The sequence below is a fragment of the Fusarium coffeatum genome (genome assembly GCF_003316985.1).
Source record: "Fusarium coffeatum strain FIESC_28 chromosome Unknown BRIP53273_contig_276, whole genome shotgun sequence".
Classification (NCBI taxonomy): Eukaryota; Fungi; Ascomycota; class Sordariomycetes; order Hypocreales; family Nectriaceae; genus Fusarium; species Fusarium coffeatum.
Genome location: NW_022158067.1, coordinates 41,863 through 56,246, shown reverse-complemented (window position 1 = coordinate 56,246; position 14,384 = coordinate 41,863). Strand labels below are relative to the sequence as shown.

Here is a 14,384-nt window from a genome sequence, read left to right as displayed (position 1 = left end):
TTTTTTTTTTTTTTTACGAAATACTAGAGTTCTCACATTCAATTAGGAGCGTTGATACAATCAAGACTTGAATTTATGACAACGACTATGGACGAATGTGTATAAGCCAACACCCTACACTCAGTTATCCGAGTAAGCTCGCGCTCGCTACAATACTTGGCCCTCTGATATCACCAAGCTCCGTTCTTTCATGAAAACCCTTTCCAAGTTTTCATAGATACAGTCACTCATTCAAATCTCCTCCTATCCCTTCCCCATACACCCGGCTTCCTGATATTCAGGTCAAGTCAATCACCATGTCCTCAGCTTGCCAGCGACCCTGACTACTTCTCTGCACCATGTCCACCTCCATCATCTCGAATGGGTATCCTCGGTGATCTGATGGTTCACCTACTCGAGTTGGTGCCTCGGTATCGTCTTCAATAACAATGGTGTCGGAGCTATCGTCAGAAATCATACCGTCTTCCTTCAACAACCACGTTTCGATGTGTTTATACAAAACACGCACTGCTGTCGGTGGGAAGGCGTTCCCAATCTGTCGCTTGATGGAAGTCATATTTCCCAGGAAACGATGGGATTTAGGAAACCCTTGCATGCTTGCAAGCTCGCGAAGGGTCAGCTTTCTCGAGCCATCAGGATAGTAAAGATCTCCTCCTCTAGTGGTGATCGTCCCTGCAAGGCGCTCTGGATCGTAGGGTGCTCTCTCGGGGTTATAGTACTGGACGTTATCAAGGTCATGAAGATCATCTCCAGGCCGAAGTCCCCTGAGGACTTTCCCGATGGTGTTGTACGGCATCAAACCGTCTCCGTTGCCGTGTGTCGGCGCTGGAAAAGGTGGCAGTCTTTCACCGGGCGCAGCAGCGATCAAGATCAATCTCTTGCGGTCTTGTGCGGCACCCCAAGTACATAGTCTGACAACCTTCCAACGAATTGAGTAATTGTGCTGGGTGAAGTCTTGGATGAAGGCATGGAAATGCTCTTCATGGCGGTCATGGGCAAGGCCAAAGGTTTGCTCAACCGTGATAATACGTGGTCGGAGCTTCCGTAGCAGTTGGTTGCATCCGTAGAGAGCAAAGATGTTCTCATCGTCATGTACAGACGCATGAGTGTGTGCCGGCGAAAAGAATTGACATGGCGGGGAGAAATGCAGCACATCTACTCTCATGTGGCCGATGTAAGGGTCCAGGAGTAACTGGTCAAGAGGCATTCGAAACAGTTCGGTATTAGGAAAATTAGTCTGGTAGGTATTCCAAACTTCTGGTGCCTTGTCAATAGCATACTGGACTTTGAACCCAGCGATGAGAGCACCTCGAGATACTCCTCCGGCGCCTGAACATGAGTCAAACATAGTATACTTCTGGCCACGGCTCCGGACTTTTGTGTCTGTAGCGTTTGACTCTAGATCGATACTGTTATTTGGGGCTGAAGGAAGCCAAGACCCTCCTCTAGTAGTGTTTCCTCGCCAGCGGTTGCGAAGCACTTCGTCGAAAACTTTGAATTGTGTCTGGGCTTCCGTCGAATGGATGTGAATAAGGGCCTCTTCAGTTCTTTTCCGGCGACTGCCTTGTCCAGTGAAACAGACCTCAAGCTTCTAGCGGCAGGTCAGGTGTGTAGACTGCTCCCGCGGGTGGTCTCCCTCTCTTGGGTAATGAGGGTTATAAAAGCGTCCATTAAATTTAGGATAGAGTGCGTTGGTGATGATTAGACAGCACAACTGGATAACATCGGCTGGAGCAATATCAACGTATTCTTCACTCTTTCCTTCGTCTAGGTAAATGAGCATACTCAATTCGTTCTTCTTCTTGGGTAGCTTTGCACAAGCTGAGCGGGCTCTAATGAAGGGTGTGCCACGGATCTTGATCATATTCGTGAGCTGGCAGCGGATCACCGCTTTGACCAGGACATAATCAACGTGATATTTTCCAGAGGAGAATCTCCGAACCTGTATGAATGATGATGCTTGCACCGCAGTGTTTTTTATCCGTATCCGCTCCAAAGGCAGTTCCCCCTGGCGAAGAAAACCGAAGACTGGAGCATCCAAGGTGAGATCAATGCTCTCGTCACCTCCGACGTTGTGATCGTCATCCAGTGTGCATGAGGAAAGGCGTCTTCTAAGTCTTGGAACCTCTTTTGGCTTCTCTGCCAAAAAGATCACATCTTCGACTTCCTCTTGTCGCTCGAGGTCGATACATGTTACCGACATGTTATGCGAGGTGGGCTAAGCCTGAGGCGAAAAGGACTGTGTTATGCTGTGAGCCGCCTGTATATTTCCGGGTGAAAGAGGCAAAGGTTTCGTACATTTTCTCGGGGAGGGGGTTAGGAGGGAAAAGGTGAGAAAAGGTTCAAGGAAACCCCGTGTTTGCGCGGAGTTGAGGGTAGGGAGGTCCGGTCGAAGAGGTTACCGGAGAGACCCTAGAGAGACCTTGCTTGCATTCAGGCTCCTCCACACGCAAGGCAGCGTAAATCTTACCTCGGATTGTATGGTCCGTGCAGTGTGAATTGGGCTGTTTGTCTTGTGGAATCAGTTATAAAATCTGAAGGCAACCACTGCAGTTCAAACACTGGTTTGTGTTGGCAGAGCAAGCAGTAACTCAGATGCATTCTCTTTGCACTTAGGAGACCTGGTCCAATCCCTCTATAGGCCATCCAGATATCTTTATACGTCACCAATAGTAGAAGTCAAGCCAGGTTTAAATCTACCAACACCGCCGGGCACTGCAAAAACAGATCCTGCCACTTGCAAGTGTCCGCTACAGGTGCAACACGGGCTATTTTATACAGATCTGAGCACAAGGATCTAACGAGAGACTGGCTGTTGTCACACCCATACCTACTAGCTTACCGATTACCTGAGTAGGTAGATACCTAGGTGTTACCTAGAATCTCCATAAGGTAGTGAATTTGAAAGGAGGCTACCTGGGTCTGCCATCCAACGATAAGACTAGCGATGGCATTGCTATTATTTCGACCCCCATGATAAGTGCCACGGTTAAAGACTTTCCATGCATACCTTCGGTTTGCTAATACCTTATGGGTTATCTGGGGCATTCGGCTTGAATACTGTCATTCATTTGCCAAGGGAAAGGCGACCAACGACTTATTGTAGTAAATATCTTTGCCTTTGAGAAGAGGAAACGGTTTATATAAATGACAAGAGATATAAGATGAACTTATCTTGTGTTGGCCTTGGCCTTGTTATTACCTTTCCTTTCTCTTCTTTCCTGTACTTTTCTTTTTCCTCGTAATATTCTCCTTGCTTTTTAATAATCTCGTCACAAACGCACTGAATCCGATGACGGAATAACCAACAGTCATCGAAAAGCTTGATAGCTTACCTCAAGCTCAGCAGGACTTCTACCAAGTATGCGATCACCTGGGAGGCCTATCTAAGACAATTCTACATGGCCTATTACTTGGTGGTATTCTCTAATATTGATATGACCTCGTAGACTATAGGGTAAAGTGGCCTGGCTTAGATGACGGATGTTGGGATGGATTGAGCTGTGCCTAATCGGGTTAGTCAGGGCAGCTCCGATCTATGGCGTATTATGAGGTAGGTACTAAGGTAGTACCTACCTGATAGTGGATTCATATCAGCGATCCTTGTTTCGACTGTTGAGGTCATTGATGCGATCAACCATGATTGCGAAGCCAACTAAAAAGGTGCTACAAATGCCGAAAATGTCAAAATGAGGTACTCTGTCTTATTGCTTATTTATCTCGGGTGATGAAAAGAGCTTGTTTGTTATCCATCGCTAGACTTTCTAGATTGCCGCATAATCTTTGTTACCAACATACACCACGTCAAGCCTCTTATCCTTCTTGCGTATATATTCATTCAGCACAGTTGACGATGGCTGCGCGGGTCTTACGGAAACGTGGAGCCACAGGCTCTAAGGATGTCCCAGAAAAGAAGCAGAAGACAAGTACCCAAAAGCAGATAAAAGAGGAGTCTCCTGACGAACTTCCACATAATCTTGGACCTGTTCGCCCACGTCAAAAGAATGCTGGGAAGATCCCGACCCCACCAAAGGATTTGACAGAATCAGCCGAGAAAGTTAAGGAAGAGGAGGCTTCTCCTGAAAACCAACCACAGACCGAAGTTCTGAATCCACAGGCACCTGAAGAGACAAAGTCAACGACTCGGAGGTTATTGCGACCACGGCAAGCTGCCGCTAAATCTTCGTATCTCGAGTCAGATGAGGGGAACGGCGCGGAAGTCATAGCAAAGATTTCAGGCAAGTCTTCATCGATTAAGCAGGAGGCCAAAGATGAGGACGAAGACGTCAATGAGGCGATGGAAACGCCAGTCCGAAAGACGGCCAAGAAGACGAAGGAGAACCCATATGGTCTGACCCCTGGTATCACACCTTTCGCCGAATGGAAAGCTCCATCGGCCGGAGATTGTGAAGAAGTCTATCGCCGACTGGCCAAAATCCACGGAGAAGCCCAAGCCCCCGAAAAGATACCCGCACCGTCTCTTGAAGTCTCAGGCTGCGGGGAGGTTCCGTCTGTCCTAGATGCGTTGATCAGAACTCGTCTGAGCGCAAACACGTCCAACCGCAACTCAAGCGCAGCATTTCGGGGACTGGTGAGCACATTTGGAACTGTCGATAAAGGGATTGGCAAAGGCAGTGTGGATTGGAACAAAGTCAGAATTTCTCCTCTACCTACTATTGTCGAGTCTATCAAAACCGGTGGCCTGGCTCAGGTAAAAGGCAAAGATATCAAAGCAATCCTGGAGTTGGTCTATGAAGAGAACACGAAGCGACGAGAGGCATTCTTAGAAGAGAAGAAGGGAGGCAAATCATCGGGGATGTCTGGGGCAGATGGAAAAACACAAGGTCAAAAGGACCTAGAGATCCTGAAGACAGATCAGGAGATTCTCTCATTAGACCATATACATGGGATGGCCCCGGACGAAGCGATGCAGACCCTCACCAAGTTTCCTGGGATTGGTGTTAAAACAGCGTCCTGTGTTATTCTCTTTTGTTTACAGCAGCCCAGCTTCGCAGTTGATACACATGTACACCGCATCAGTGGATGGTTGAAATGGATACCACCCAAAGCCACACGAGATCAAACGTTCAGCCATTTGGAAGTTCGTATACCTGACCACCTGAAGTATGGGCTCCATAAACTGTTTGTTCAGCATGGGCGAAGTTGCATCCGCTGCAGAGCAAACACGAGCGAGGGAAGTGAGGAGTGGAAAAAATCAGAGTGTCCTCTTGATGGGCTTATGGAGAGAACAGGTAAACGGCAGTATGGAGGTAAAGGAGGGTCAAAGAAAGCTTTGAAGGAAGAGGACAGTGATTAACTGAATCACTGCAGTGGATGACTTAGGTTCCATTTAGGTTAGGTTGTGTATAAAGAGTGCTATTGTGTCTTTTTTTCTTCTTCTTTTTTGCAAACTTTCTCTGCTATATACTATGTGATAGGGTTGAATAAGCGCACAATACAATCTAGGTAACATCGAAACGTGAACAACCTCGGGCTCTATTAACCTAGGCATCGAACAAAGAATTCAACCACCCACACCATAGATAGGAGCCTAGTGGCCCGGCTACCCAGCGACAAAGGCACCCCCCACCTTACTCATTAAACCCCCTGCAGAGCGCGGCAAGTCAGGCGCGTCAAAGCATCCATACCTAGAAACTGGAACCAAGGCCGTCTCCATCGAACTCCAAGCTTCATCTACCCAACTATTTTCCGATCAATCCCATTCGTTCTCCTGCATCGCATGTCGCATGCTCATCACTTGCTGGTCAACAAAGGCTTTGGTAGGGCACGAGAGTTCTCATCCGCTTACATTAACTTATTTTCTCCTAGCTACCTACATCACTCCTTTACTTCCCACTGCCATCGACAAACCCTTGAACGGATTGTTTGATTTCAAAATTGAAAGTGCCCCTAGCAACGGGCTTTTGATGCCGACATCGATTTTTATTCTCAACCATAATTCGACTACCACACCTAATACCGAAAAATCTACGACCTCGCAGGTTTCAGCGCCCAGAATCGATCTGGTAACCTTTTCATAAATACTTCACGTCGCATTGCGCCCTTCTCGCCCGAGACAACCTTTGCTGTCCCTCTGATGCAAAACCAGCATTCCGTTTAACCCTCAAGACCTTAGCTTACCCAGACACGATCTCGTGAGATGCGCAAACGCACCAGTAAATTCAGAATCTCATAATGGCTCTCAACGAAGAACTCAGCCAGTGGTACGACAAGATTCAAACCTTTGATGATGAATGTCATCTGCTATGTCCTCGTGTCTCCGATGAAGACGGCGAAATCTACAGAATCCAAGACGACCCCGACTCGACAATCACATCGGAAGAAAAGACGAAGCGAATCGAACAGGGACGTGAACGCTTGGAGATTACATACTGGAACTGTTTGATTTTTGGGTATGATCGATCCAGCCAAGGAAAATGGGGTGAACAGCTTGAGGAGCGGCTCAATGCTTGCCTAAAGCATTGCTCAGACTGTGTTTACAATTGGCACATGAAGCGCCGGGCCCTGTTGCAACAATTTCAAGATCGTTGGAACGAAGAAGTGGTCGCCGATATCCAGTCCATGCTTGAACGCAAAGATATCGAACGCATCGATCTGAGTCTACAATGGGCCAAGGCGTTTATTGAAAAGATATTGTCAGCGGGCACTGTCTTCAAGAAATCGCAACTTGGTGAACATCTACCAGAGGTTCACATCTCCGTTTACGAGGCATTGTGCTGCATGCCTTATATGGAGGATCCAGAGCGACGAACCACATTTCAGTTTGTTTTTCAACGTCTTCAAGGAAAGACTGGCCTTAAACTTGGAACAAAGGAACCCCTTCCTGGAATGACATACTTCATTTTTGATCTCAGAAATCAAGACAGACGCATTTGGGCAACAAATAACTACCAGAACCTCGACAGTAACGCCATGACCCTGGACCAGTTCGACTGGGCTGTAAGTGGTGGTCTTTCGAGAGCCATTGACGATATCAGTAGAAGAGACCCTAACACCCCAGAGTCATGGCCTGATATCGAGCAATTCTGGCAAAGCTTTAACGAAATAATGAGAACCCTAAGCGCAGATGTCATCCTTCAACGTCTGCGGAATCTAGAGCTCAAGCCCGGGAGTTTTGGTATATACGATCTTCTCTTTCGTCACATCCAAGACTGCCCCGCAGAAGGCGTCTTGGTCTCGAACATCATTGTTCTGACAAACTTCTTTAAAAAAGCGCCCAGGGCCTTTTGGGATGTAATTGGCGATGCTCGTCCTACTGTGATTCCGGATCTAGTCTTGAAGAGTCGGGTTTACAAGAACTTGCTTCGCCAATCACTGGATAATTGCTGGACTGGCTTTGACAGTGGCTCATCTCATGTTCCATTCCCTACCTCTTGGGTTGACCCATGGCTACAATCCATCCAGCGTGATCATAGATATGATGCTTGCGATGGCCTAATGCATACTCTACTCGAGACCCTTGCCAAGGACCAGGCTATCGGAGAACCGGGTCGTGCGGCTTGTGTTCGAGCTGGGTTCGATGCTTTGCAGCTCACCATGTCAACGTTTGTAGACCAAGAGACCAAGATTGGTGCAGGAACCACTCACCTCTACGCCTGCTGTGCATTCAACCTGGTCATGACGTACAAAGACCTTATACTCCGAAACTTGCGCGAGCCCGGACAAGAAAAGGAGGGTTGGCAAACCTTTCAAGTTGCAAGCGCAGCTAGGAAGGCCATGCAAACCGCCATGAAACTGGATATGAAGATATTTGCAGAGGAATATTCGGCTTGTCTTGATGGCAAACAGCTTCAGTCCGCTGTCACCAGGGACTCCAAGGTTTTTTGGCAAGGCGTTGTTGAGATGTTTGATGTGTCAAATGAGAAGATTGACCTTGCCAGAGACATCATCCTATCGTTAGAACCCCTGGTTGGTGTTGAGCAAGTCAGAGCTCTGAAGGGCAACGATCAACTGAGCGATTCGAGCAAAAGCTTCAACAAGACCCTGGGTGAAACGGTCGAAATCCTTGGAAACCTCCTGGGCCGAGTATCAGATCTGGATGCAACGGATCTGAACACCCTTTTCAACGATCGCCTCGCATTCCAGGGCACTATAACACTATCGACCCATGGAGAATCAGCGCTTGCTGAAGCAGCCGTGGAACTGCTCAAGAACTGGACTGGGGAGTTATCTCAGAGTGGCGCTTTTGAGCAGATGTCCCAGCTTCATCCCGATCAAACGCTATCATCCATAGTATGGGCTCTGGAACGAGTCCTGAAACCCCCTTACCCTTGGGGCCCTATTCGTCCGATCCTCAACATGAGCAGAGACATCCTTCGTGGGCTGACTGATCGCAGCACCGGAGTTTTGCGAGTCAAAACCCTTGGATCCATGTCAGCCGCCAAAGTATTGCGTTGGTGGAACGAACAATGGCGATTTGTGTCTACTGCATGCAGAAACATCGATGGATGGTCTCGGTACATACAGAACGCCGTGATGACCGAGTTCTGTCGGGAAATCATGGAACTAGCTGAAGCTCTAGTGGCGGAAGATGGGTTGATCACTTCAGCTATCTCCAAAGCCTTGAATAAAAGCGAAGAGGACACTATGACTTCAATCCTTAGTGCCCCGAAGCAGTACTTTTCTGGCATGGAGATCATGATCCGCCTGAAGGATAAGTGGCTTGTCGATGTCACTGTCCGAGTCATCTGCAAAATTCTGACCCGTCTCCGAGAAAACAAACTCGAGATAGCCCCTGCCTCACGCAAGCTGATTACGGATGCTTGCTTGCCTACGAGTGTACCCGGCAAGTACGTCAGATCCACAAATATGACCGACCAACAACGCGCAGAACTTGTTCAAGCTCTTGGACAAACGGACGATGAGATACAGATCTTCCAGCTGGGAATTGCCCAGAGAGGACCCCCCTCAGCCAAATCCAAGGATGCTGCCAAGAAACAGAGCAAGATCGATGCTTGGTCAAAATCCGGCACCTCATCCCACGGTACAATTACAACACCGTCTTCCAGGTCCAACCGCGACGATGTATTCGACCTTAGTAGATCTATTGACAGCCCTATTCTTAAGCAACTCGATGCCCAGAAAGCCAAAGGGGAGGCAAGGTCAAAAGCAAAGGCCAACGCTATGCTTAGGTCTAAGCCCAAGGCACCTGATCAAAAAGCTATCTCTGCGTTGAAAGAGAGTAGACAAAAGGAGAAGCTCGAAAAGGCGAAGCGGGATGCTGCAGCTATCGCAAAGGCCAAAGCTCTCAGAGGAGAGACCGTGCCTGGTGAGGGTTCGGGCTTACTTGGTCTCGGCCTCAGTGGAAAAGATCATGGCAGGAGCGAGATAATGGTGAACAGTTCGGAAGAAGAATCTGAAGAGGACGAAGAGGATGAAGAAGACGCCGATAACGAACTTGCTGCCCTGAGCACGGGAGGACAGAAAACCATGGACGAGGCCGAGAAGCGTCTTTCGAAAGCAATGCAAGACATGATTCGTAGGCCCGTCAAGAAGGTTAGACAACAGCGCTCAGTCAAAGAGATGAGAGCGAGGTTGATTCCACCTATGGATCGGCTACATAACACTATCTTGTCTTGGGATATCTTCCACGGTGGCAACGACCCTCCTAACGGTCCAGCTGCATCCGAGGTTGCCACCAAGTATTCAAACCCCAAACTCTACCAAGACACCTTCTTTCCCCTGCTAGCTTCGGAAGCCTGGCGGTCATTTGTCACAGCTAAAGATGAAATTACTTCTCAAGCCTTTGGCATGAAGATTGCCAGTCGTGCCAGTGTTGACAGTTATCTGGAAGCGACATTCACCATGCCCGTGATGCAAAACAGGGAGCGTGGCGTTTCCGAAGGTGACATTCTTCTGGTTTCTGAGTCAGAAAACCCACTAGGAGATCAAGAAGCTCGACATTGCCTGGCAAGAGTGCATCGAATCACCTATAAAAAAGAGTTGATTGAGGTCACGTATCGTGTGGCTTCTCGAAACAACCTTATGACCAATGTGTTGATTCCCAACGCAACCGTGTTCGGGGTAAAAATTACCAACATGACTACAATCGAGCGAGAGTATGCTGCTTTGGAAAGTCTGCAGTACTACGACTTGATGGACGAAATTTTGAACGCAAAGCCGTCTCCTATTCTTCGATATGATGAGGAGAAAGTGGGCAACTGCATGCAGAATTATTCTCTGAACCACGGACAAGCTATGGCTGTTCTTGGTGCACATGATAATGACGGTTTCACTCTTATTCAGGGGTAAGTAACTTGGGTACAATTGTTTGCAAAGCTAACACGAGTAGTCCACCTGGTACTGGAAAAACCAAGACTATTGTTGCCATGGTTGGCACTTTGCTCTCGGAACAACTTAGCCAAGCGGCGAATCAAGGTATCCCTGTGGGCGTTCCCTTACGCCAGACAGGCCTACCGTCGGCAAGCAACCAAAAACGATCGAAAAAGCTTCTCGTTTGCGCACCTAGCAACGCTGCTGTAGACGAACTGGTACTACGACTGAAAGCTGGAGTTAAGACAATTTCGGGAAAGACCAAGAGTATCAATGTGCTACGACTTGGCCGCAGCGACGCTATCAACGCCGCCGTAAGAGACGTGACTTTGGATGAACTTGTCAAGGCCCGCATGGAGGGCGACCAAACCAAGGACAAGGCAAAGGCCAACCGCGAGAAGCTTCATGAGGATGCCGGAAAGATCAAAGAGCAACTGACCGCTCTTCGACCACTCATGGAAGCATCTAAAACCCAAGAGGATCGAACACTCTACAACAAACATTCCCGGGAATACAATGTGTTGAAACAACGCCAGATAGATATTGGCAAACAAATCGATGCTGACAAGAGCAGCGGTAATTCCGTAGCCCGAGAGATGGAACTACGCCGCCGTCAAGTCCAGCAAGAGATTTTGAACAGCGCCCAGGTCCTATGCGCGACTCTGAGTGGTAGTGGCCATGAGATGTTCCGAAACTTGGATGTCGAGTTCGAAACCGTCATCATCGACGAAGCTGCTCAGTGTGTGGAGTTGAGTGCCTTGATCCCCCTCAAGTATGGTTGCTACAAGTGTATTCTTGTTGGGGACCCCAAACAACTTCCCCCGACAGTTCTGTCGCAATCAGCAGCGAAATTTGGTTATGATCAAAGCTTGTTCGTCCGTATGCAGCAAAACCACCCTGACTGGGTTCACCTGCTCGACATGCAGTATCGTATGCACCCCGAAATTAGCATGTTCCCAAGTCGTGAGTTCTATGAAGGGCAACTTGCTGATGGCCAAAATATGCACGAACTCCGGCAACAGCCCTGGCATCAGAGCGCGCTGCTTGGACCTTACCGCTTCTTCGATGTCCAAGGCGTCCAGGAGCGAGGTCACAGAGGACAGTCCCTAGTCAACGCCAAGGAGTTAGATGTTGCTTTGCAGATGTATGACCGTTTCAGCAACGAATACCGCGAGTGTGACTTGACAGGCAAGATTGGTATCATTACGCCTTACAAAGCTCAGCTTTATGAGTTGAGGAACCGCTTCCGATCGCGATACGGCGAGAGTATCACGGACATCATCGAGTTCAACACGACAGATGCTTTTCAGGGTCGCGAATGTGAGATCATTATTTTCTCTTGCGTTCGTGCTAGCTCTACTGGCGGTATCGGTTTCATGACTGACATTCGACGTATGAACGTCGGTCTGACTCGTGCGAAGTCATCCCTCTGGATTCTTGGTGACTCGAGAGCTCTTGTTCAGGGTGAGTTCTGGAAAAAGCTTATCGAAGATGCCCAGTCCAGAGACCGTTACACCAAGGGTGACATCTTGTCAATGTTCAGGAAACCTCTGGAGAAAGCTAAACCTGGAGCCTACCTTCCGCCGCCACCTAAAAGCCAAGATCGAGAGGTCTCGATGCGAGACGCACCACATACAACGTCTTCGCTGGCTTCCTCCCGTTCAAATTCGCCAAACAGCATGGCAGCTCAGAAGTTAACGGCATCGCCCCAACTACCCGGTATTGGAGGAAACGAAGAATTAGGGATCGTACCACGATCTGCTGGACCTCCCGTTATTCATACCTCTTCAAGCAAACATCCGGGAGAAGTGAGAAAGAGGCCACATGATGGGCAGGAAACGAACCAGCCAGTGACCAAAAAGGTGCGTCAACATTATCAGAAGGCCTGGCAACACATTCATCAGCTAACAGTGATATAGATAGCGAGTGATAATAAACCTCGAGGCGGTGGTCTCATGGGCAAATTTGGACAAAAGCCCCGGCCACTGAAGGCGCCTACAGATCCTTCAGCGATGTCGGTAATGGGATTGGCGCCTCCAGAAAGGCCACCCGCTTCGATACCGGCTAGTCTCCCTATATCGACTAGTCTCCCTATACCGACTGGCCCAGCGATACCGACTGGACCTTCGAATCCAGGACCTCGCCAGCCTCATGAGGGGAACAATCAGGTAGGTTGAACGGCCACACAATTAAGTCATATATTTTACTTACACCAGACTTAGCAAACCAGACGTCCACCTGGTCCACCGCCTCCATCTCGCAAGAAGGGCAAGCCAAGTCTCTTTGTACCAAAGAAGCGATAGAGCCGCATACGGAACGGCGGCATGTGATACTGTATTATTAAGATAGAGAGGGTATATATAGTCCCAAGTATTTTGCAGGCGTTGGAGGGGGGGACTGCATCATTTTCCTTTGTGAAGGCCATTCACAATTAGTACGGGTAAAGGGTACAAAGGTCGCAGTTCTCGGAGGCTTGTTAGATATGCATAGACAGTCGCATATTCTTGGCTGGGGAGCATGGTAAGAAGCTAAGCTCCAAAATCAGCGTGGTGAGCATCAGCATACGCGGGTGAGTTGCGGTGATAGTGATATGCAAGGGAGGATGCAGGCTCCTCTCATGCCAAGGTCAAGGCGCATATCGTCACGCGGCTTGACGATAAACTACAGCAGCACTTGGGATTGCCATTTTCCATCACATGCATCAAGTTTATGCGCAGAGAACGTCTGCACGATTTTGAGACCTGAACCAACCCAATGTTTCTCAACCCCGATGAAGTTGCTTTGTGTCACGTGATGTTGAATACCTAAAATACGAAGAGCCAGGTGCCCAGATCAGATGAGATGGATGCCGACGCATATGAACAAGGGCCAGCTCGCCTAACCATCCGGTAGTAAAGACGATCACCAAGTGCCAGGGCTCTAGCATCTCAATTGTCAGGGGGGAGTGGCAGGGATCCCCAGTAATGGGCAGGGTCAGGTAATGTAATATCCGATCCCAGTCATGGCTCAAAGCCCAAAGCACAACAACAAAGTTGTGCACTTACACTATCATGGTCGGTGCAACGCGACAACGAATTTGAGGCGTACGGATACAACAGCATGATGATGTAAAGGGCCCGTTGTAACTTGATGCGCTGACGACAGTGTGTGGGCTCCTCTAGCCTCTAGTCTCTTGGTGGCTTTGGGCTTTTGATAGAAAGGGCACTCAACTCAGCTCAGCTCAGCTCAGTTTAGGTCATATCAGAACGTATCCAATGCCAAGACTATAACGTATGTACGTAGTGGTCATGACGCTACTGTACTGTAGAGAAAGATCACCCAGGCACACTGACACAATCGCTCCCTCTTTCTCGGCAACTTGGCACAGTAGAGGCGCTAACGGTCTCCCGCAGATGAGATCGGCGGTGGCTTTCGTTTGGCGGTTGAGGGCCAGAGTTTAAAGGAGCATGATGAGATGAGAGCTGAAAAGAAAATGGCTCCCTCCATCCCTCTCCCTCCCTCCTCTTTTCTCGGGACTTGGGACACAGATTCAGGTGGTGTAACAAATAATACGAACGCCATGAGTATCGGACAAAATGAGACAACAATGATATAATGATCCAAGCTGTTGTGTCTATGGGCACAGACCAATGTTGGCTTGATTTATCTTGTCATATTGTGACTCTGTCTTTGTCCACAAGACCAGACCACCCGGCAGTTACACCTCCATTTACTTTGCTTTACTGTACACACACATAGTGGCCCAGTGGTGACGACAGCCACCTGCAAGCATTGACCCAGGATCATTGAAGAATGCTGTACTGTATCTGTATCCGTACGTACCTACGTACTGACTGCATGCATAAACTTGGAGTGAAAGGCTGGGGTCTAAGACATCCATTGTCCATAGCTCGCAGTGGCGGGAGAATTGAGAGACAATTCTTAATTGATAACCTAGTACGTATACCTATCAAACTATTGCATATTATAAACAATTCATTGAGTAAAATAAAAAGGAAAACAGACGTACGTGACTGACGGGAATGGAGATAAATACGGGGCAGGCAGGAAAATGAGATCTCCAGGCCAAATGTGACTAATTAATTACCTCC

General features: G+C 48.5%; 3 protein-coding genes across 3 annotated transcripts; 2 read left to right on the top strand and 1 right to left on the bottom strand.

Annotated features, from left to right (window-relative positions):
• Window positions 1-277: 277 nt before the first annotated feature.
• FIESC28_10005 (uncharacterized protein) lies at window positions 278-2,203 on the bottom strand (the record flags this gene model as incomplete). Its single annotated transcript, XM_031164140.1, has 2 exons — window positions 278-1,591; window positions 1,745-2,203. The coding sequence occupies 2 exons, from the start codon at window positions 2,201-2,203 to the stop codon at window positions 278-280; spliced, it is 1,773 nt and encodes a 590-aa protein (XP_031011816.1).
• A 1,650-nt stretch (window positions 2,204-3,853) lies between these two features.
• On the top strand, window positions 3,854-5,317 carry FIESC28_10004 (uncharacterized protein; the record flags this gene model as incomplete). Its single annotated transcript, XM_031164139.1, has 1 exon — window positions 3,854-5,317. One exon carries the CDS (start codon window positions 3,854-3,856, stop codon window positions 5,315-5,317), a length of 1,464 nt encoding a protein of 487 aa, XP_031011815.1.
• An 878-nt stretch (window positions 5,318-6,195) lies between these two features.
• FIESC28_10003 (uncharacterized protein) lies at window positions 6,196-12,596 on the top strand (the record flags this gene model as incomplete). Its single annotated transcript, XM_031164138.1, has 4 exons — window positions 6,196-10,268; window positions 10,313-12,155; window positions 12,213-12,461; window positions 12,516-12,596. The coding sequence occupies 4 exons, from the start codon at window positions 6,196-6,198 to the stop codon at window positions 12,594-12,596; spliced, it is 6,246 nt and encodes a 2,081-aa protein (XP_031011814.1).
• Between the last annotated feature and the right edge of the window lie 1,788 nt (window positions 12,597-14,384).